The following is a 20,976-nucleotide window of genomic DNA, read 5'->3' as shown; positions in this document are numbered from 1 at the left end:
TTCCCCGAATGCCTTTTGCATACGAGCCAGCTAGCATGAGCACTGAAGTACTTGTGGTGTACAACAATATCCCTGTGTCTGATTTCACCCACAGCTATTTGAAATGTTATCTCAAAATCATTATGTGGGAATGTTACCTCATGAGAGTGTTTGAAATGTGCCGTTGCAGCGAGCGTGTCTGTGTGCGCGTACGTATCACTCCCTGCTACCGTATAGTGGTGTATTCCCTTTCTCTTTGTGCGATTTGATGCAGCTGGCTCTCATCAAATCTCATCTGGGAGCATTTGATTCCAAGGTGCCTGTTTCCCCTCTGTCTAATCTCAGTGTCGCACAAGGAGGGCGCGAGCAACATCTAAGGCGAGCGCTCCTGCGGTAATTAGCATCCTTTTCCTCTCTGAAATCACATCACATAAAGAACACTGAGCTAAAAGCTCCATAGTCAAAGCAAGCCACCACCCTTCTCTGGCTAAATGCCTCTGTGGCAGAACATTTTCTTTCCTGATGTCAAATTCCTGATATTGTATGTTGATATGCAGGATTGACCCTCCAAAAGAAAGTTCAGAACAATAACTCAGTCAAGACCAGCTTCCTCCTGCAGCTCGGGGTTTCTCACCTTGGGTTTTGGTTACCCTACTAACCTTTGGAGCAGGAAACGCACACTAGATTGGATAGATGATTTTGTTTGTACAGGCCCAGGTTCAGTTTCTCTCCTTCTCATATTTACCACTCTTCCAATTCCTAGGACAGTTATACTGTTCGCTTTGTGCACAGTTTGAGGAAATTACTCGCAGCAAGGAATGCAAAAGGACTGAGGTAATGTGTACATGTGACAGTTTCTGGCCTGGTCACCAAAATTGGCCTTTGTTTAAAATTGTCGAGTGTCTTAGAAATGTTTCTGAGAGGCAAGAAAATGTGCATGCAGCTGTAGGTTAGAAAATGTACAGATTATGTTTACCTGTATACGCAGCTGGCAGGTGGAGCTGAGGCCTGGTGTGCCGTGGTCAGCGGCGGTCACAGTGAAGACGTATTCGGCTCGCTCTGTCGACCTCAGAGGGGAGGCGGTTCTCAGCTCGCCACTGGTTGGGTTGAGGGAGAAACGTTCTGCTCTGGGGCCTTCAGAGGATGCAACAGAGAAGGATGTCAGCTCAAAGTAAAAGTAATGATGATGAAACGCTATATAACAATTGGATAATGTGAATGTTGAAATGTGTAAAAGTGTAGGAGGAATTTGCAACACTCACCTGATAAAGAATAGTATATGGTCCCATTCTCTCCCTCGTCTGGGTCTTTGGCCAACACTGTCCCTAAGACTGTCCCAGATGGAAGCCCCTCCATCACCTACAATCGAGAAGCATTGTTATTCATATTATCCTCTTATATATTCCATATATTCCTCTTATAACGCGAAAGGAAACACAGTGGTGCACATACATAATAGGATCAGACTTAAGAGTCTTCAAAAATGAAAGCTAAGTTTGAGAGACTGTTATTTATTGTCAAATACGTATTGCAAAAATCACAAGGTATTATTGCTCATCATTATAAACTATAATATTCATCTGCCGAAGCAGCTGGATCTCTGCCCTCACCTGATCTACCTAATCTCCCTTCATTCTCACCTGAAGGAGCAGCTCCATTTCCGGCCTGGCATGAGCGAAGCTGGGGGCGTGGTCATTTTCATCCAGCACAGTGATATGAGCGGTGCCGGTGGCGCTGCGAGGCGGTGTGCCCCCATCCTGTACGACCACGACAAGCTGGTAACTGGACTGCTGCTCTCTGTCCAGGGCGAGGCGGGTGCTGATCTCACCTGAAGAGACAGACGAACTTGAGCGAAGGCCTCAGCTTGGATTACTTGCAATAGTTAGGGATTAATTACCATGTTAATTTAAGGGACAAACAGCAAGTCATTAATTCATTAAAAGGAAATCCTGCTGGTATTAGTGCTGCTTATTGAGCACATTTAACTACATTAATTACATGTAATCCTGCTGCTCTTAAATCTTATCAAAAAAGATAAGTCAACGTGTTTATCTTCACCTGTTTGGGAGTTGATCTGGAAGTGTCTGTCAGTGTGCAGCAGCCTGTAGGTCAGTCGAGCATTTAGTCCCGCATCTCTGTCTGTCGCAGACACCCTGCCAAAGCCTGTTCCGGCCAGCAGGTTCTCTCTGACAGCCAGGAACACCCTCTCCTGGCTCAGTCTGGGAGAATTGTCATTCTCATCCGTCACTGTCACCCTGACAGTCGCACTGCCGGTTCTCCCCGCCCCTCCTGGGCCTGAGGTGGCCAAGACCGTCAGCAGATACATGTCTTTGACCTCACGGTCCAGAGAGCTACGAACAAACAGCCACCCACTATCTGGCATGATGCCAAACCCGGCAGCGTCACCATCAGGCCTAAGGCGGTAGGAAATAGAGGAGGAGGAAGAAGATGAGGAAGAGCTTCCGCCGTTCCCAGAAGCCTCTCTGTTGAGTGCTCGAACCTGGAGGAAACGTGTGTTGAGAGGTGTGTTTTCCCGTAGCTCCACTCGGTAAGTCAGGGTGTCAAAGTTGGGGCCTTGTGCGTCTTGTGCTTGGATGTGGACCACAAGGGTGAAGGTGGAGCTGAGCTGAGGCGCTCCACCGTCCTTGGCAACCACCTGAAGGTCATAGCGTGGGACATTTTCGTATGACAGACTCCCAATCAGACGCACCTCCCCGCTTCCCCGGTCAACACCAAACGTCCTCTGGCCACTGCTGCCTGCTGCCCCAGCAGAGACCAGGTCGAAGCTGAGCTGACCGTTGTGACCAGAATCCTTGTCGCTGGCCTGAATGCGGTAGATAACAGTCCCCATTTTGGTGATCTCGGGTAGAAGAAGGGACTCTGACGAGGAGGGGAGGAAGGTGGGGGCATTGTCATTGACGTCCGAAATGGTTATGTGTACCCGGCTGGTTCCATACGCTGGAGGAGAGCCAGAGCGTGCCTGGATTTCCAGGTCAAGACTGGTGCAGGTCTCATGGTCCAAAGGAAGGGCTGTACGAATGGTACCAGAGGCACTGTCCACTGTGAAGTAGCCATCAGGGTCTCCAGAAGAGATGGAGTAGAAGATATCCTTAGAGACACCTAAAAGGAAGACAACAGTAAAAAAAGCATGTTACAATTTCCCAGAATGCTTGGTATTCAACTTACAATGATATAAAACAGAAAAAAACAGCAAATAGTTACATTTGAGAAGCTGGAAGCAGCAAATCTTTGACATTTCTGTCAATAAATGACTAAAAAAATATTTTTAAAAATCTACTAAAAGTTTCACGACTAAACAGGAATGAAAGTGATGAGAGACTGTTGATTTCCCACTCCACTTCTTGTAAGTGAATATATACCCAGCACATAAAACATTCACATGACAGATCCAAACCCAATTTTAGTAGACAGGGGTGTGGTGTATTTATTTCAGCTCATATCTCATGTAAGTGTTAATGAAGGACTGGGTTCACTCAAAGTGGGCGAGTGTCTGGATTCACTGAGCCTCGTACCGCCACACAGACAGAGATAAGTGTGCTTCTGTCCACTACACTACTGAGAACACTCCATTCTTACTCCCACTCAGACTTGTAGCACCATCCAAATCCATTTCTCCATCACTAATAGTGGGAGAATATAAAGGTCCAGCCACAGTGAAAATAATCTGCAGTAAAGCACATGCTGTGTGATGGATGTGATTTCTTAATGGAGTGCATGCTCTTGTTGCTTGCGTATTTGTACTGTTGAGAGGTAAATCATCGTGTACCCTCCAGCCCATTAGTGCATTTCTGTCCTGGTACTTGTCAGAAAGATGGAAACAGGTAAGTCACATAAAACAGGTTCCCAGTGGTGAGGAATGTGAAGTTAAATGATAAAAGCAAACATGCAATGAGTAAAGGAAGAGCAGACATAGACATACAGTAGTGTAAAGAAGAAAAAAAATAGGGAGGACATGAGTGTACAGGTGTCCTCCTCACCTGTCTTGGTGGCAGCGCGGACCACTCCCACCGCCGTCCCTCTGAGAACGTCCTCGGTCACGGTGAAGAAATATTGCGCCTGCTCAAACACGGGAGACGCCACCGAGCCTCCCACCACACTAACGTTCACCCTGGCATTGACTGGCGCCGTCAGACCACCACCGTCCTCAGCTGATATCACCATGGAGATTACTGTGTTGGCTTTGCCATGGAGCGAGCGAGAGAGAGAAATTACACCTGCAGAGAATAGAGATAAAGAGAAGAAATTTTACCCTATATCCACTGATTTTTAAATGCTCCAAAGTGGACACAAAGTTTGAGAGCACTAACTACAGAAAACAGATTTGAGGTTTTTAAAGGCTTTAGCCAAACTGTATAACAGACACAAAGACTGTAAAATCTTAACAGACCTTAGAAAATTAAAAAAAAAAACATTTAGATACTGCACTCGATGTCTGGACCATCTGAAAAGCACATGAAAACACAAAATCTACAAACACAATTTGTTCTTGTCTCTTCTTCAGCTCTGTTCTTCAGTTATGCTAAGGAGCTAGATTTATTAATTAATGATGAATTACATGAATTTAAATATGTGATTTAAATGTCGCTAAACCACTTTGAATCACATGAGTTCCTTTAGAGTTAGGGGCTGCTGTGCTAAGCTATGAGCGAGCTTTTAGAGAGACTAGTTTTGTTGCTTTCTTCTCTCCAGTATTATCTAAGACTTTAGCTACTGACTTATTTATGTCATATAACAAAGTCAGCTACTAAACTGATTTTTCAATTCAACGAAACATGAAAAATTTGATAAATTTGGTTTAGCTAAAGCTGGTTGCCTCAGCAGCTAGCCTCAACTAGCTATAGTGCATTTACTGCAATTTGGTTTGTAAATGTTCTGTTTTTTTCATTTGTTTGTTCGTTTTGCTATTTTTTGAACAAACATGACACACACACACACACACACACACACACACACACACATACACACACACACACCTGTGTCCTTGTTGAGGGTAAAGAAAGTGGAGCCTCCTCCAGGTACCGTGCGGTAGGTCACCCTGCCGTTTTCCCCAGCATCAGGGTCATTGGCTGTTACCTTGACGACGGAGGTTCCTGGGGCGCTATGGGTACTGAGACTGACTGTGTAGAGGACTGGATAAAAGGTGGGCCGGTTGTCATTAATATCCACCACTGAGACATGCACACGGACTACTGAGCTCAGACCACCCTGAAAAAGACAAAAAATTTTGAATTAGATTTGATTCAAGATTTTTTTATTAGAATAAGTCAGTACGCAGGATCACAACAGCTGGCTAATGCTGAAATGATATCATGGACCTTTACTGACTATACTATTGAAATAAAAGGCGGCTAAATCATAAGAGTGGACATTTAAATCACATCCTTCCTCCCTTCCCACACAGTATATCCCCAAAGACAACATTGAATTTGTTGTCTTTCCCTTGGTGACAGTGACAGTCCAGGACTTTCATGTTTTGAAACCATGACAATAGATTTATGTCACACTGTAAAGACGAAGCAGCTGTAACGGAAGACAGAAAGATGAGTTCTCTGGTGAAGATCCCTGAAATATGGAGCCAACCAACCGCTCTATGCATTTGTCAGCGAGTTGAAGAGTTTGCACTCATTACGCCGCATCTGTGGGCTTTAGTTTTACAAGACCATTAAAAACAGGGATAGTCGAGACGAAGAGAACAGACACCAGCTGGCTCAAGTGGGGAATGTGCTGGGGCTGCAAAGGAAGAAGCATTGTGGGGGTTGGATGGTAAATTATAGACCTGAATTTAATCTTTACCTGAACAGAGCTAAACAAAGAAAATGAGAACACTACCACTACAATGACTTATAATAGTACATGTGTAGCAATGGCTATGTATCCATTTCTTTATGCAACCCAACTATACACAAGAGAGAGAACGCTTTATTGAATTTATTTAAGTGCATCTATTGTGATTAATTGATGCTTTAAATGTGAATGGGTCTATTGGGATGATCCTAGAACAAAGACAGTGTAAATGTGGTCAGGTAAGGAATCATATTTAACTTTAATTGTATTATCCTATAGCAAAAGGTAATTTAAACAGACTGTTAAAATGGATCTGTTTCCCTACTTCTTTACTTTTTTCCTCCATGCACTCCTTCTGTTTTCCTCTGATTGCTTTGCCATGCTGTTGCGGTTCCCCTTGATATTTTTTGAAGACACTGGGTACAGGACAGGATGCTGTCGTCTTCAAACATATCCTGAATGTGTCTTTGATCAGATTTATTTTCCTGCAGCTGTACACATCTTTAATTTGCTTTCAGCCCGAGGCTTTGATCAGATGGAGCATTACACACACACAGTGGGCAAAGTGTTTGGTCACGGAGCAACACAAAGAAGTAACTTCAGTCTAGTTTGACGTTTCGGTCACCTTCAGAAATTTATGGCTATAGCTTTATATTTATCATGCACACATAAAAGGGGTATTGATGCTCTCATACTATAGTTTAAGGTAGAAGTGTTCTTACACCATCCGTTGCAGTGACAGTCAACTCAAACTTGTCCAGTCCCTCATCCCGGTCTAGAGCAGTGCTGGTGCACAGCTGACCCGTCTCCTTGTCTAGGGTGAAGTGTGTTGGCACCACACTTCCAGAGCCCGAGCCCAGAGTGTAGGATATGGCACCAAAGGAGCCCCGATCCTCATCTGTGGCTGACACCTGAGGGAAAAGAGGCATGAGGTAAGTGGACGGTCCAAAGGTATCAAACAGCCTGTGAGACATAAGGATCACATAAACACACAGAGCTGGTTCCAAAATCCGCGTGAAAGAAAACCTACACGTGTCATGATTATTATATACGAGCAAAGGGCCTTTCTGTTATCACAATAATGTCCCATAATACAGTCACCTCACAAGCCCATACATCTGCACTTGTCCAAATATCACACACCATAGCAGAACTTGTTATGATTTCCAGAGCACTATAAAAAAAAAAAAAAGACGAGCATCTGTGAGAGCAATTCACTTCTTTAGATCACATACAGTGTGTAAAAACAAAAAAAGGATAGATCTCCCCCGTGGTGTGTTGGCAAAGGGAACAGGTGGTGCGGTGTAACCGTGGATACACAGGGAGGGAGCTGACAGGTAACCTTTAGTAAAGGAAGAGTGGAGAGTGTTGACAGAGGTTGCGAGCTTGGTTCAGAGGTCAAGAGAGACACTTTAATGAATGTCGGAAGGTCAAGTGACATGAACTGGTTTTCAGCCGACATTTAAATGAGATACAGACTTATCTTACCCAGACTGTTAGAGCCATGTGCCTCCATTTTTCTCTTACAACTGACTTCAAACTGTTCACACAAAGACAGAGTTCCTGACCTAATCTTTGACCCATTACGTCTCATCCTAACATCCTTCTTTCTGCTTCACATGCACGAAAACACACCCACACAAATATACAATGTATAATTGCATTGTAAAATTTCCTTGTAAAACACAAAAAGGGAAATGTCCTCTGGTGCTCTGTGCTCCTGCCTCTGACTGAAGTTTTACACTGGTCCATAACATTGTTTGGTGGCGTTTATGGTGCTTGTTTTAAGTAGCAGTCTACCTCAGATCTCGAAAAAACCTTGAAAGCGAGCCAAGATCCAGGAGACCTTGTGATATGACCCGCTCCTGTGTCGTACAGTCTCTTCTCATACGGCAACAGAAAGATATCTGAAGTGTTTGATTTCACAATGACAAAAGACATTTTGTTTATGACGTTTTAATGACCAAAGAAGGATATTCCTTTGTGTCCGAATGAAATATGATATGCCGCTATAATAGTAAACTATTGAGGCCAACGTGAGGTATGTGAGACTTATTTTAATAGGATAACTATACGAAATAACTACAATGACTGTAGGATCAATATTGTTATTATCAAAATCTCACTTGGTTTACGTTTTTAACAGTAGCACCCAATATTCTTATGTAATATCATCGTACAGTTTAAAGTGCACGCTCTTCCACATCCGTTGTCGTATCGCGTTTTCCACCCTTCAACTTCTCAAAAAAGGGTTTAAATTGAAAAAGGGAAGAGACACATTTCTTGTGTCTACGCTTGTCGCTTAATGATTTCATCATACGCCTGAATCTTACATCTGAACTCGCCCCGGCCCTGAACCCCACAGAGCACAGGACCACCGTAGCAGACATCCGGCAACAACCCTCTTTCCGTCCCACCAACACATGTCTTCACCATTACATTTACCTACTGGCTATAGACAGACAGAGAGAAATACCACCACCTTGACTCATACTGTTGGTCCTATAGGACATTAAAACATGGGATTATTAGAGCAGCACTTTCTGGGTTTGTAGTCGCAGTGTTACCCTGGCTCGACGGTTGTGGTCACGGAGGGGGGTCAAACTGTGCCGCTTGCTTTGGTCAGTGTTTACAGCTGGGGGTTTTAGATCATTGCTGGGACTTCCTGTAGAGTACAGTGCTCAAACTGACACTATCTTTGGGATCTGGGCTCATGTCTGGGTGTTCCTCATATCTTTCTGGCTGGTCTGTGATGGATTAGCCACCTGTGGTGATGAGAGCTGGATGAACACGTACATGATCTCTCTCCCATACACATACACAGACACTCACATATATGATGACCCCATCCTTTTCACTAAATCTAATTAAAGCGATTTAAACATCCATGACCGCCCACCTGGTCACAGGGTGACTTCATCGACACAAAAGTCTGTAGATCACAAAGGCGTGGAGGGAAAGTTTGGTCTACCATGGATAAAGAAGCAAATGAGACATGACTGCGTTTGTTAGGTTTATATGAAATACAGGCGTTGGACATACAGGTAGTTTTGAATGGAGGCTTGGACTGGAAAGGACTTGCATTCAGGCTGGGAAACAAGAAGAGCAGGACATTGATTCTCCACACGCTCTAAAAATTCAAAAAACGCTCAACATTATGGATTCCTCATGCTGGAAAAAATATGCAATACAAACACAAGGAGGGTCCACAGTAAGAAAATGTCTACTTGGAAACATTTGGAGCTATAAAATAAAAACTTTAATGATTTGGGTTTTCCTGCTGCAACATATTGCACACAGTACAGAGGTTATGTAGTTCCAGGCAAAAAAAAAAAATTGCAGAGTGACAAAACAGAGACAGAGACAAAACTCAGTGGATGAAATACATGACAGTTTTGTCAGAGCACAACAGTTTGAAATGTGTAACAGAAGAAAATCACATCAAACCTCCTGAAGACAGGAGCTTGTAAGGATCAACTCTGTCATCAGTACATTTCCCACCTGTCAATCCATCTGACAGTAAAGCACCAATGTTCAGTTTCCACTGCACAGGCCAGCCGGTTGGATCAAACTGACATGCCGATTCTGATACCAAAAACTCCTCTCCCAATTTGTTGCCCTGTTCTGCACTTAGAGCACGCATCTCAACAATAAAATAAAAAGTAGCACAGCTCTGAAGCCAGCGAGGTAATCTAGTAAACACACACACACACTCGACGTTTCTTCTTAAATCAAGAGATCTGGTGGGCCAGACGAGGGTGTTTGCCAGGGAGAAGTTCCTCCCACGCTGGATCTTGTTCCCTCATCCGTGACGGACCAGCCAGCCCTCGGCTCTGCACACCTATTCCTCATCGTACTCCTCCGGAGGTGTCCCGCTGTGATAAACATACTACATAGCAACACAAACACAGACAGCAGCCCATACCTGTCAACATCTAAGTCTCTGTTGCTCTTAAGCATGCAGCCTGCTCGCATTGTGCTTGTGATATTTGTGGTTATAACTCCATATGGCTGTTCCACTTTTACACAGATTTTTGGATGAGGGTGTATTGTCGGTAGCAGGGTGGTCTAGTTGTTACAAGGCCTGTTCTTTAGCTGAAAAGTCAAAAGTTTGGTCTGGTTGGTTTTTGTAATGCTCTAGAGCAAGACACCAAACCTCGTAAGTGCCTCATTACCCACAGTTAAAGTTGTCTTGGATGACGCAGCATTTTACAGATATGAGCCGTGGAAGATAAAAAGAAATTCTTATCCTATTGTGGTCAATATTATATTAAAGTACCGTAATGGCGGTTTTGCAAGTTGATTTCCATGTGTTATTGGAATGAACTGAAACTAATGGCTGTCTGGAAGGTGGCAAATGTAGCAATGCTACACAATTTATAGTTAATGGGCTAAAACTTGCAAAACCACCAATGTGGTTCTTTTGCTAGGGTGCACTGATATCTCACCTGACGCCACTAAATTTAGAAGTGTGTGGAGAAAACATCGGGTAAACATGGCGTGGAGTGGAGCAGACCAAAGGTAACAAAGTGATTAAGGTTACTAAAACGATCAGTTAATTTTCTCCAGGGCAATCAGCTGTAGCATCTGAAAAGTGAGGTCATATCTGTATCAGTTTGCTGTGATCCATGATGCAAACTATGTGGGCACGTATTCTACTTATTTTTCAGCTTTTTGTTTGAACAGAGCTGCACACATTTTGCAGGAATATGGCACAAAAGTGTCTTCTTTGCCTGACAATTGACCGTGCATTTAAAGGGGCTATTTGTAAGTTTTCTCTGCTGATGAACATGGTTTCTTGCCGGAAGCAGGTCATGAAGATTGTAGCTTGACAAGAGCTTCGGCCATTGTTGCGTTGACAAGACAAGAGGTTATAATACGCCCTCTGAGCGGCGCTATGTCTACAGAGCCGATTGGAGGCTACAGAGGGTCATTATTGGAAAGTGACGGACCAGGGCTAGCTGGTTAGCGTGCTAACTTCAGTAGAAGAAGAGATGTGATAGAGACAAGAGTTAAAATTGGCGTTGATTTCCACCGCTGGAGACAGCTCTTGGCGAGTAAAGGAATGAAGTTTGATGCTGAACTCGCTACATTTCTTCTAGACTGGTGAGTAAACAGCTGCTAATGCTAACTCTAGCCATGTTGCAATCGGAAAACTCCTTTAAAGCTGATCATCATTTTTAATATGCAGTATCTGAGGTACCAGCTGGGTAGTTTCCTTTTAAACTTTGATCGTGTGCTCTGGACTTTCTGAGCATTTATCAGTGGAAAAATCATCAGAATCCAACCCGCCTTTAAAATCTACTGCTTCAGTTAAGCGTCTGCCAACCATCTGAACTTGTAATACATGCAACATAAATTCATCCAGCATGCCTTTCATACAGTACCATGATTTACACACAGTGCAGTTCATTGACCAGCTACTATATATCTGTGAAAAGACGCAGTGTAAGTCCTACACAGTACACGTCAGCGCAGTAAGGACTATGTGAAAAACAGTCAGGAAGAGCGTGCAGAGTATCGGATTCAGCCAGGACTCAGGCCTGGAGTTTTCTGCCCATAGAGAGCCATTCATCCCTGGCTGGGACAGAAGAGGAGCAATCACTCACTGGAGCATTAGCAAGGATCCAGACCTCATCATTCATTGGCCTCACAAACGCTCTCTCTCTTTCAGTCTCTTTGTCTCTCGTCCTTTCCACTTAGCCTTTCGCTGTCGTACGCTCCCACTGTCGCGAACTTTTGCTTTCAGATAGAGCGGATATGTCTCCGAGGGTCTACTTAGATCTCAAGACACACACCTAACCCCTTTCCTTTCTGCAACTCAACACTCGCCCACACTCATATATCAGTGGTATTTAATGCTGCACAGAAGGAGTGGTCTCCTGTCTGTGACATGGTGAAGATTAACAGGTATTGTCTAATGATACCAGCTGCCCAGCATTTATTGCACTGCTACCACTAGCTTTTATTTGCTTTTACTATCCTGGACTGTGCTTTTCCTGTTTTCTCCTTGTTTACTTTATTACTCCTTTCCCTTTCTATTTCCTCTCTCTGTTTCACTATACTCATGGCTTTATCCCTCTTGCCGTACTGTATCTCCGCTCCCCTTTCCTCCCCTCTATTCTCATCTTCTCCAGATGTGGGCGCTGCTCCAGATAGGCCCCGCTGTTCCCTGCAGTTTGTCTCTGTAAAACATCAGTTAGTGTCAGAGGGAGATTGCGCAGAGATTCTCAGAGGCAGCTGCACTTGTGGACTTTTATGGCTTCTCATGAAAGAGAGGGAGAGGGAGATATTCTATAGGCTTTCACGGTGAAACCTGTAAAACACAGAGAGGTATACCGAACTAATCCACTTCTTCCTTCTGACTGTTGCCAGGCCTGAATGTTAATAAAGCAATCATCATCTCCAAGGTCAAACAGGCCAAGAAGAAGCCTATATTAATGCAAAAGCAGGTCCACCACCAGTTGATTATGACTCATTTTTGTAGTTTTTGCCAGTTTCTGTTGGTTATAGTAACACCGCGCTCGCCAACATGCTGACTTTGAAACTAGGGCTAGATATCGAAACTCAGTTCTTTTTGAAATGGTACTGAATCTTAGTCTTGTTTACCAATTCTTTGATCAGATATTTCCTCTTTTAAATCATGATTTTGGTAATTTTACAATATTTTTTTAATCTTTTGCTTAATTTTCTGTTTTAAGTTTGTTTCGCAAATCTGGGAGTTTGATTGTTTATCATGGCTGCTTATGTTTTCTTTCCCCATCTGACTAATTTTTAAGGATGTCACTACAATCCCAGATCTAAGAAATTAACTTGATGAGAACAATCTTATTATTATCGATATAAAAACAATGGCAGGAACTATGAAAATTAGACCCAAACTGTAATAAACCTGAATTATTCTTTAAAGCAGCGGCAATGACCATAAAAGAGCATGAGAACTGTGAAGCAAATGCATCGTTCCCGGATAATTGCACACAAGCTGAAGTTATTTACAACAAATGAAATTGTTTGGGAGTCTGGATTTGAAAGTAGTAACTGGTGTCAGGGTGTTGTATAGCGCTAAAACACTCATTTAACTTTGCTGCTCTTTTTCCACTGACACATTCCTTCACTCTCCAGTGAGCATGCATTCCTCGTATTAGGCATTCTCAAGTCTCCAAATCAATTTCTTCCTCACTGTTGCCAATGAGTTGAGGCACTGTGGGTACAATTAAGATATATGGCAGGAAGGGAGAGAAGGGAGGGGAAGGTGGAAGAGGGAATGAAAAAAGGAGGGGTGGATGTGTGGGGGTTTGGCAAAGGAACAAAAGGCAGGGCTAATGATAACATGAGACCTTGAAATGGGAACGATGAGGACCAAGGCTTCATCTCGCGTCTTATTCCATCTCCATTCCTTCCTTGACCTCCCCCTTTCCATCTTTTTTTTTTTTTTTTTTTAGCGTCTCCCCTCTTTTCTATCCTCTCCCTCGCTCGTTCTTTCAGCACCCTATTATGGCAAGTGCTTGTTGTCTTTCATGTGGAGTTCACGGCTGGAAATGATTAGGAACATCAAACCACTGAAGGGAAGAGAAGGAGAGGGAGGTGAAAGAGACGGAGCGGGAGAGATTGACTTCTATATTTGGAAGAAAGAATGCTAATATTATTAATGATCATAATAAAGGATGATGGCCACTGGAACTCTCTCTTTCTCTTTCTGTCTCCCGCAAATGTGAAAAGTTGTGCACGAACACACACACACACACACACACACACACACACACACACACACATATATACATATACAGCAGGATGGTCCACACTCAAAGCTAAACAGTAAACTATACCATAGAGTTACAGCTTTAGCCCATGGGGTTTAACGTGCAGACATGTGGTGTGTGTTAGGAAGTTTATCTTTGGGCTGCATCTCATGTTAAAGAACACAAGGCTTGGTTTCGCCCACGTTGGTTGAACAACATGCTGTCACTCTCTGCGCCTGCTTATACTCGAGGCTTAGCAACAAAACAAAAGATGGACCTCAGCAGCAATCTGATACTCTGATTGCAGGCAACTTGCTTCGCCAGTCCCCCAGCAGCAAGTGGCAAGAGTGTGTGTGTTGCTTTGCTGAAATAAAACAGCCAAAAAAAAAAAAAAAAAAAAAAAAGGGACCAGGATTCTGTTTCGTAACAAGTCAAATCTGAGTCATGGGGGAGTCGAGATTAAGCCTAAGATCATCAAAAGTTTCCGAAGACCAAGCATGAACTATGTTGATTTTATAGAGCTCTAAAAGCGGTAATTTCTGCCATTAGTGAAGCTGGAACCAGTGAATATTTAGCCCAAGATGAGATTATCTTAATTGCTCGAAGTTAATTTTTCAGCCGATTGATTAACTGACTAATCGTTTCAGCGTTATAACATCGAGTACTACGTGTTACCCTCCGGACACATCTTTAGATTTTAATAAGTAACTGGAACAGGAAAATCATCAGAGGTGCAATCGCCCTGTGGATCAATAACGACCTGTCATCTCTTTTCTAAAAACAAGAAGAGAAGGGAAGGCGAGGGAGCTGAGCTGTGAGGTGGGAGGGAGGGAGGGAGGGAGATAAAAAGCTGGTTACAGGGATGGACAGAGGGCCGGGGGAGCACAATGAGGGATGACATCACCTTACTGGACTCTGAGGAGTGATAAGGGACGCAGGGGATTTAGATGGTAGTGATCCTATCTTGCGCAAAGCCCTGCAATGTGGCAACTCTTAACCCCGGTGCGCAATTGTGCATGTGCCTGTCTACTGTAATGTGTGTGTCGGTGCCTCCCCGCGACCCCTCCCCTCCCTTTTCAAAGTGAATCCTGTGGGCCCTGACTGACAGCTGGCCTAATCAGCGCGGAAATCAGCCTTATTTTTTTTACTTACTGTTAAATATTTATAGCCATTTAAACCCCCTGTCTCTGTTTGTGTGCCGAGGCCTCGGCAAAAGACTCTCGCTGAGGGCCGGTGCAGCAGCTGCTAGCGACAGATCTGCATATCTGTGAAATACCAGAGATTTTAGTGTCGCTGTCTGCTAACAGGGAAGCTAATGAGGAGCTTGAGGTCAAGTGTCAAAGCTGAGGGGTGAGTGTGCACGTTTACCGCCCGCCGAGACGAATAAAAATTGCAGCTATATATTCACAGTTGGTCATTAAATGCTCTTAAGTCTGGATACAATAGAAGCAACAGAAGCATTGGGAGTTTTTTTTTATTTTTTTTTTTTATTATTAAGCATAATTAGGGGAACCGACATTGCGCCCCTGTCAGTGATCCTTGGTCAGCAATCAAATTCAGGCATTTGTGAGCGTAATGAGGCTCAACGCCGTCACATTGTTGATGAGCGGTGCAACTCTCCTGTTTTATGTTTTCTGAAGACGTTAAAATCCTGCTACAAGAGGGGAAAAAAAACGCAACGCATGAAAGCAAAGTTTCCTCCAAGCCAGCATCTTTGATTTACACAGCGAGGTCTGTAATATAAAGCGAGTGATGATTATCACTTATTGTCTTGCAGTTGTAATTTTGCTCCAGAGATGAAGAGAAAACAGTAATTAAGGAGCGAGAGAGCACAAAGGCGGATTGCAGTTGGAGCTCAGACTGAGGGCACTGCTGTCTGAGACCGTCTGAGCTGTTGGGTTTTTTGGATGAACGAGACGATGAATGACTGAGGGGGTGAGCGGGCCCGACGGTTGCCTCGGGGACACCACTCTGGGTAATTTCAAATCCTCTAACTAGCTAAAACAGCAGTGTGTGTTTAGGAGGATGCATCTGTGTTTCTGCTGCAGCACTTCTCCGGGAATGGGAGCAGACATGTGTGTGTGTATATATAAATTTTGGGCATTTTCGTGGTTTATCCAATAAAAACATGACAAAGAGATGGGGAGAGTGTGGAATCTGTTTTGTTTTTTTGTTTTTTTTCCCCTCCGCTGGGACACCACAGGATTTTTTATTTTCTCTTTGACGAGTGTGTGAGACTCTTTGACCAAATCTTAAAGGATATCATTGGGAGCGGGCACTCAGAATTTGAGGGTTAGCATCTTGTTGAAGGTTATTGTTTCCAATTTGTATTTTATGTTGTTAAGTATTGTCTGCATGGAAAGACAGGAAGCTAGAAGATGGTCCGTGCACAATAATAAACTCTCTGGAAAATGGTTCAGTGTGTGGGTTTTGCAAATTGGCAAATGTTGTGTTGTGATATTCAGTCTGTGTGTGTGTGTGTGTGTGTGTGTGTGTGTGTGTGTGTGTGTGTGTCAGTGTGTGTGTGTGTGTGTGTGTGTGTGTGTGTGTGTGTGTGTGTGTGTGTGTGTGTGTGGGTGTGTTACATGGGCGGACAAGGGAAGCAGTTCTGATTATGTGTATTGATTAGTCCATCTGTGAGAGCAAAATGCAGAGAGGAGGAGATCAATAGGTGTGATTTAAACAATCCATCATGAAGACAGCTGCTAAGAGCTAAAATATGCTTAATAAGATTCTGTCATCAGCAAAATTTCAAAATCTCATCAAAGGGACGACAAAAATGTTACTTTGAACTGGCAGTGAATTAGATACGTGCCGCCAAGAAAACAATCTGTTATCTCCGTTTATATTCTGCGGGCGAGTTTTTCCTGATAGAAGCTGATGTTTTACAGTCTTTAAATAAACAGAATTACCACCATCGCCATATTAGTCTGAAGTGTTTAGACAAACTTTTCTAATCTGGGGCCAACGGGAAAACTCCTGCCCTCTCAATAATACGGTTCAAGTTCATACTCAAATAGAGATACATGCACCACCCTCTAAACACGGCACACAAAAGGTTCAGGCTTATCCCCTTTTGATTGCACGGCTTCGCTCCACTCAACCAAAATAGCGTCTCTAAGCTTCTGTAGCCCTCCACCCATTTGGTCGTGCTTCCTGGATGTGATCCCCGAGGCCACGGGACAGTTTCATCATCACGGCCTCGTCAGTTGCGTGTCAACACTGAGCTCCAGCGCTAAGGACAGTGGGGGGTAAATCAATTTACACCAGGCTCCAGCCAAATAATGATGAATTTTGGTTGTAGGATATTTTTCTACCAGTTAAAATGGCTGTTGGTAACGGTTACTAAAAGCATTTAGACATTAGAAATGGCCAATAATTCAATATTATCATTTGTGATATCATATTGTGATGATAGTGCCATAAAAAAAACAATAAAATCAGTTACTGAAGATTTAGTTTTACACATCTGAACGTGAAACATTTTGTTGCAATTAACATCATTAGTATTTAATTTGTTTTTAATACATTCCACTTAATCTGATGTGCAGTATATCTCTATTAGAGGAATGCAATATTGTGACTGCCCACCCCTAGCGCTAAGCTATTTTGAAAATGTACGCGGCTGATAAACTGTCAAAGCAACTTGGGAATTTTTAGATGTATCAATTGACTATGGACAACTGGAAAAAAAAACAAAAAAAACAACAAAAAGCCTTGTTTCTGTGAGCGGAGAACCCAAACATGACTCACTGAAAAACCACAGACGTTTCTCCACCTCTCGCCACGTTCAAAACATGGCATATAAAAATGGCTGACCTCATGCAAACACGGAGGTAAACTCCAAAAATCATTTGTCTCTGCCACAATGATTCCATGTATCTTTACGCCTACGGCACTGCCGTGGTTAGGGCATCGTCGTACGTTGCCAGATGGAAGCCTTTAACTCAAAGACTTATTACATTATTTATCTATTATTATCTCTGCCCAGGGGCTAAGAATACAATAAATCTAGCCAAACTTGAGTTAAAGGATTCTGCCCTGACATGTTTCCAATTCAAACTAAATCACGGGTTTATAAAGTAAATCTGATTGAAACCAAGTCCCCCCTCTGTGGAGCAGCAGGCTTTTTTAAATACATACAGGCTCGCAGGCTCGTCGAAGCCTGAATTTCTCCACATAAACATTTATGTTTCGGTGTCATTTTATTTCTCAATCTGTAAACTAAAAATGCAGCTTTGTGGGAGGTTCGCACTAATAAAGCAGAGTGTGTTTATCAATGTAAGTAAGCTCGGCTTTATTGGGGACAGACTAAACCTCGCTTATTTCTGCCCTCCAGGAAAGGGTCGCACAAAGAGCCAAAGAGTCATCTGATAGTATTAGCTTCAGAGATGAGGGTCATTACAAACTGTGTGTGGGTGCACATGTGTGTGTGTGTGTGTGTGTGTGTGTGTGTGTATGTGTGTGTGTGTGTGTGCGCGTGTTGATTAAATCAGGGTGAGTCTTAAGGGTCAAAGGTGAGCCAAACTTCCAGCTGCGCCTTTCTTTCCTTGACCCCTAAAGATGAGTGGGTGTGTGTGTTTGTGTGTGTGTGTGGGCGTGCGTGTGTGTGCGTGTGTGTAACAGGTCACCCGTGACAAAACATGAATGCTGTCACTGACAGCATTGGAGGGAACACCTGTTATCTTTGTACAAGAGGCAGGAGTGTGGCAGCCTTGATTATAGGGAATCTATTTGTATATTTTTGTTACAAAGAAAAAAGACACGGAAGAAGAGGTTTGTGATCAAAAACCTGTGATGTGACAGCACGGTTAATCTCACTTGCCTTTTTTTTTTTCTTTTTTTGAAGCATGGCAGATATGCACACTGAATACATTCAACCAGCTGTGTGTGTGTGTGTGTGTGTTTTCTTTGTCTGCCTCAGCTTTCGTCCTTCATCCGTGTCTGTAGTTTCTCCATGTCGCTCTCTCTTTCCCTGATTCTTCCCGAGGTCAGGTCAGTTAGCGACCTCCTCCTGGGGGAGGTGATAATAGTAAAAGATAGCAGGAGCACCCCCTGAGCTCTGAGCTTACATCTGGTGTTGGGTTACTCTGATAGTTGTTGACTGCAGAGAGCCACAGCGGCTCCCAAACCATAAGATCCTTTGTGTGTGTTTGTGCACAGTTTTATAGCGACCCAGCACACTTCAAACTGTAAATCAGAAAACATAACAATGTGCATCTGTCGTTTTATATTGTCCTATAGTGTGTATAGGAAGCCACCCTCTCAAACAAGAGAGAAACAACTAACACCAACAAGCCTGTATATGACAGCCTCTTTCTGTACCTGCCTCACATTCACAGGAACACACACACACACATACTGCAGGTGTGCACGTGCAGCCACAGGCAGGCATGTTTTGACCTAAATACACTCATTCTCGTACAAATTGAGAGCCCCATACTTGAAAAAAATGCACAATTACACCAAAGCAGGTCATTTAATGAACCTCAAAGAGCTTCAGCACAGAGTTTTGTGTAATGAAAGCTATTTAAATAAGCCAATTAAACTGGTTGGCAGCTTGACAACTTTAAAGTAAAAAAAAACAAAAAAAAAACAAGTCTAATTTTGTTGGTGTTCATGTCAACATTAAAACACCATCTTTGATATGAGGAATCTTCAACCGATCACTCAACAACTACTCGTGAAAACCTGGAACGACACTTCCCTGGATGAAATGAAAAATAGCAAGACGGTGGTTCTCCGCTCTCAGAGCGCCGCTCCTCGGAAAACATTCAGCTAATGAAGTTGAATTGCACACAATCAGCTTTTGGGCAACGCTGTGAGATGTGACCGGATGCTCTGCGGCTGCATCCGTTATCAAGTCTTCAAGCCAAATGTTTTTGAAGATGTTCCCGCTGACGTTCCCTCAGTGTTGTTGTCTCCCTGCAGATGTCCCATCTGTTATTGTTAGACGAGATCTTCGCCAGCTTACAGTAATATTATAAAAACCAAAACTCGTGCATGTTACAGGTGCATATCTGATCATTTCTGTGTCTGCAGTGCGTTGCTTTACATGACCTTGACCTCGTGCATGTCTGTGGTCATGTGCATGAGAAGGGGGGCGAACAACAAGCACCAAAACTAAATGGCTGCTAATATTAGACCTCTCACTGACAATGGAGCTAAGCTGATTGTGCAGTTAGGAGAAACAGGCAGCTACGATAAATGAATTAGCCTCTGACTGACCCGGGCCTGAACCACAGCCAGAGAGTCAGAGATGGGTCACCCGGGCAGCGACTGTGGAGAGAAACATAAAGAGGTTCTTCTCTGTACGTTAACGCTCATTAGCATCGAGGTCGACGGCGAAATGAAACCTAACACAGTTAGCAAATTCAATGTTGAGAGGGTTAAACTATCCGGGTCCCATGCAAGACCCTGAAGGGTCACGAACTCCGCCAGCTACGCATGATGTGCGTTGACGATGTGAAGACTGATAGGTCCGGTTAAAACGTATATTTCTCATTAACCCGCACACAAGAAGAGACACACACTCGCGCACAGTATAGGCGTACTGTCGCACAAACTGCTGAATGGTCCACTTGTAGTCGAAGCTATTACATCTTAATGAACGCTATTGATTAACTTTATCCTGCTGAAGGTTCAGGAGCCAAACGCTTGCCTACTCGTCACACACACACAAACACAAACACACACACACACACACACACACTCATTTAATTGACCCACCGAGATGCGAGAAGCCTCCATGTGTATCTGTGGGGGGGGATATTAGACACTGCGATTACAGATTCATACACAGCCTAAGGGGGTGAAAAACTAGCTTATCCTTGTTAAATTAATTTCCTGACTCTGCATATGTGAGGTGAATATGAGGAAGTGGTGAGAAACACATCCCTGATTCCTAAAGCACCTGTTAAATAACAGTTCATGCAGGACCAAAGCCTGATCCCCAGAATTTTTGACCGTGCTTAGAAGCGGCAGCCAAGTTATTCTGGGGATAAACTGTTCTGTCTAAAGCTACCTTGGCTGCTTAAATCATCTTTGTCTTTCTCCGCTCTCTCTGTTCTTTCCTTTATTCGGTCCCCGCTTTTCATCTTCTCTCATCGGTTCCTCCAGAGAGGATTAAAGTTAATTGTTCCTTTGGGTCAGCAACTTTCTCTCTCATTTGTCTCTCTGTCCCTCTGATTTCAGCGCTAACAAAAGACCGTCACTGCAGACAGTGATGGCTCAGCCGTCCAGCAGGGAACCTATCAGATTAAAGCGCGCACCGGAGGCCTCGTAAAAAAACCCAAAACACACTTGATAAACCAGGTTGTCAGTGATTTAGTGCATCTATTAAAGACACATTCATGTGCACAGAGGTATACAAGCACACATGTGCACGTCCCCTCCTCCCCCCATTATCATCCCATCCTCCACGGTTAGCTCAGCCAACTGGAATTTCCAAGAA

The 20,976-nt window shown here is 43.5% G+C and overlaps 1 protein-coding gene across 1 annotated transcript in view; it reads right to left on the bottom strand.

Annotated features, from left to right (window-relative positions):
• The window catches only part of LOC111217118 (protocadherin-16-like), a 70,464-nt gene that overhangs the window by 15,112 nt on the left and 34,376 nt on the right, over nt 1-20,976 (bottom strand). The window contains exons 4-10 of the mRNA XM_022738842.1: nt 6,507-6,695; nt 4,974-5,205; nt 3,978-4,214; nt 2,038-3,099; nt 1,620-1,807; nt 1,242-1,338; nt 956-1,113 (exon numbers count right to left, since the gene is read on the bottom strand). Coding sequence (XP_022594563.1) covers nt 956-1,113; nt 1,242-1,338; nt 1,620-1,807; nt 2,038-3,099; nt 3,978-4,214; nt 4,974-5,205; nt 6,507-6,695 — 2,163 coding nt within the window. The remainder of the gene's footprint in view (nt 1-955; nt 1,114-1,241; nt 1,339-1,619; nt 1,808-2,037; nt 3,100-3,977; nt 4,215-4,973; nt 5,206-6,506; nt 6,696-20,976) is intronic.

The sequence above is a fragment of the Seriola dumerili genome, unplaced genomic scaffold (assembly GCF_002260705.1).
Source record: "Seriola dumerili isolate Sdu_G_001 unplaced genomic scaffold, Sdu_1.0 BDQW01000040.1, whole genome shotgun sequence".
NCBI classification, from domain to species: Eukaryota; Metazoa; Chordata; class Actinopteri; order Carangiformes; family Carangidae; genus Seriola; species Seriola dumerili.
Note: the sequence above shows the minus strand (reverse complement) of the source record. Positions and strands in the feature narration are given on the sequence as shown.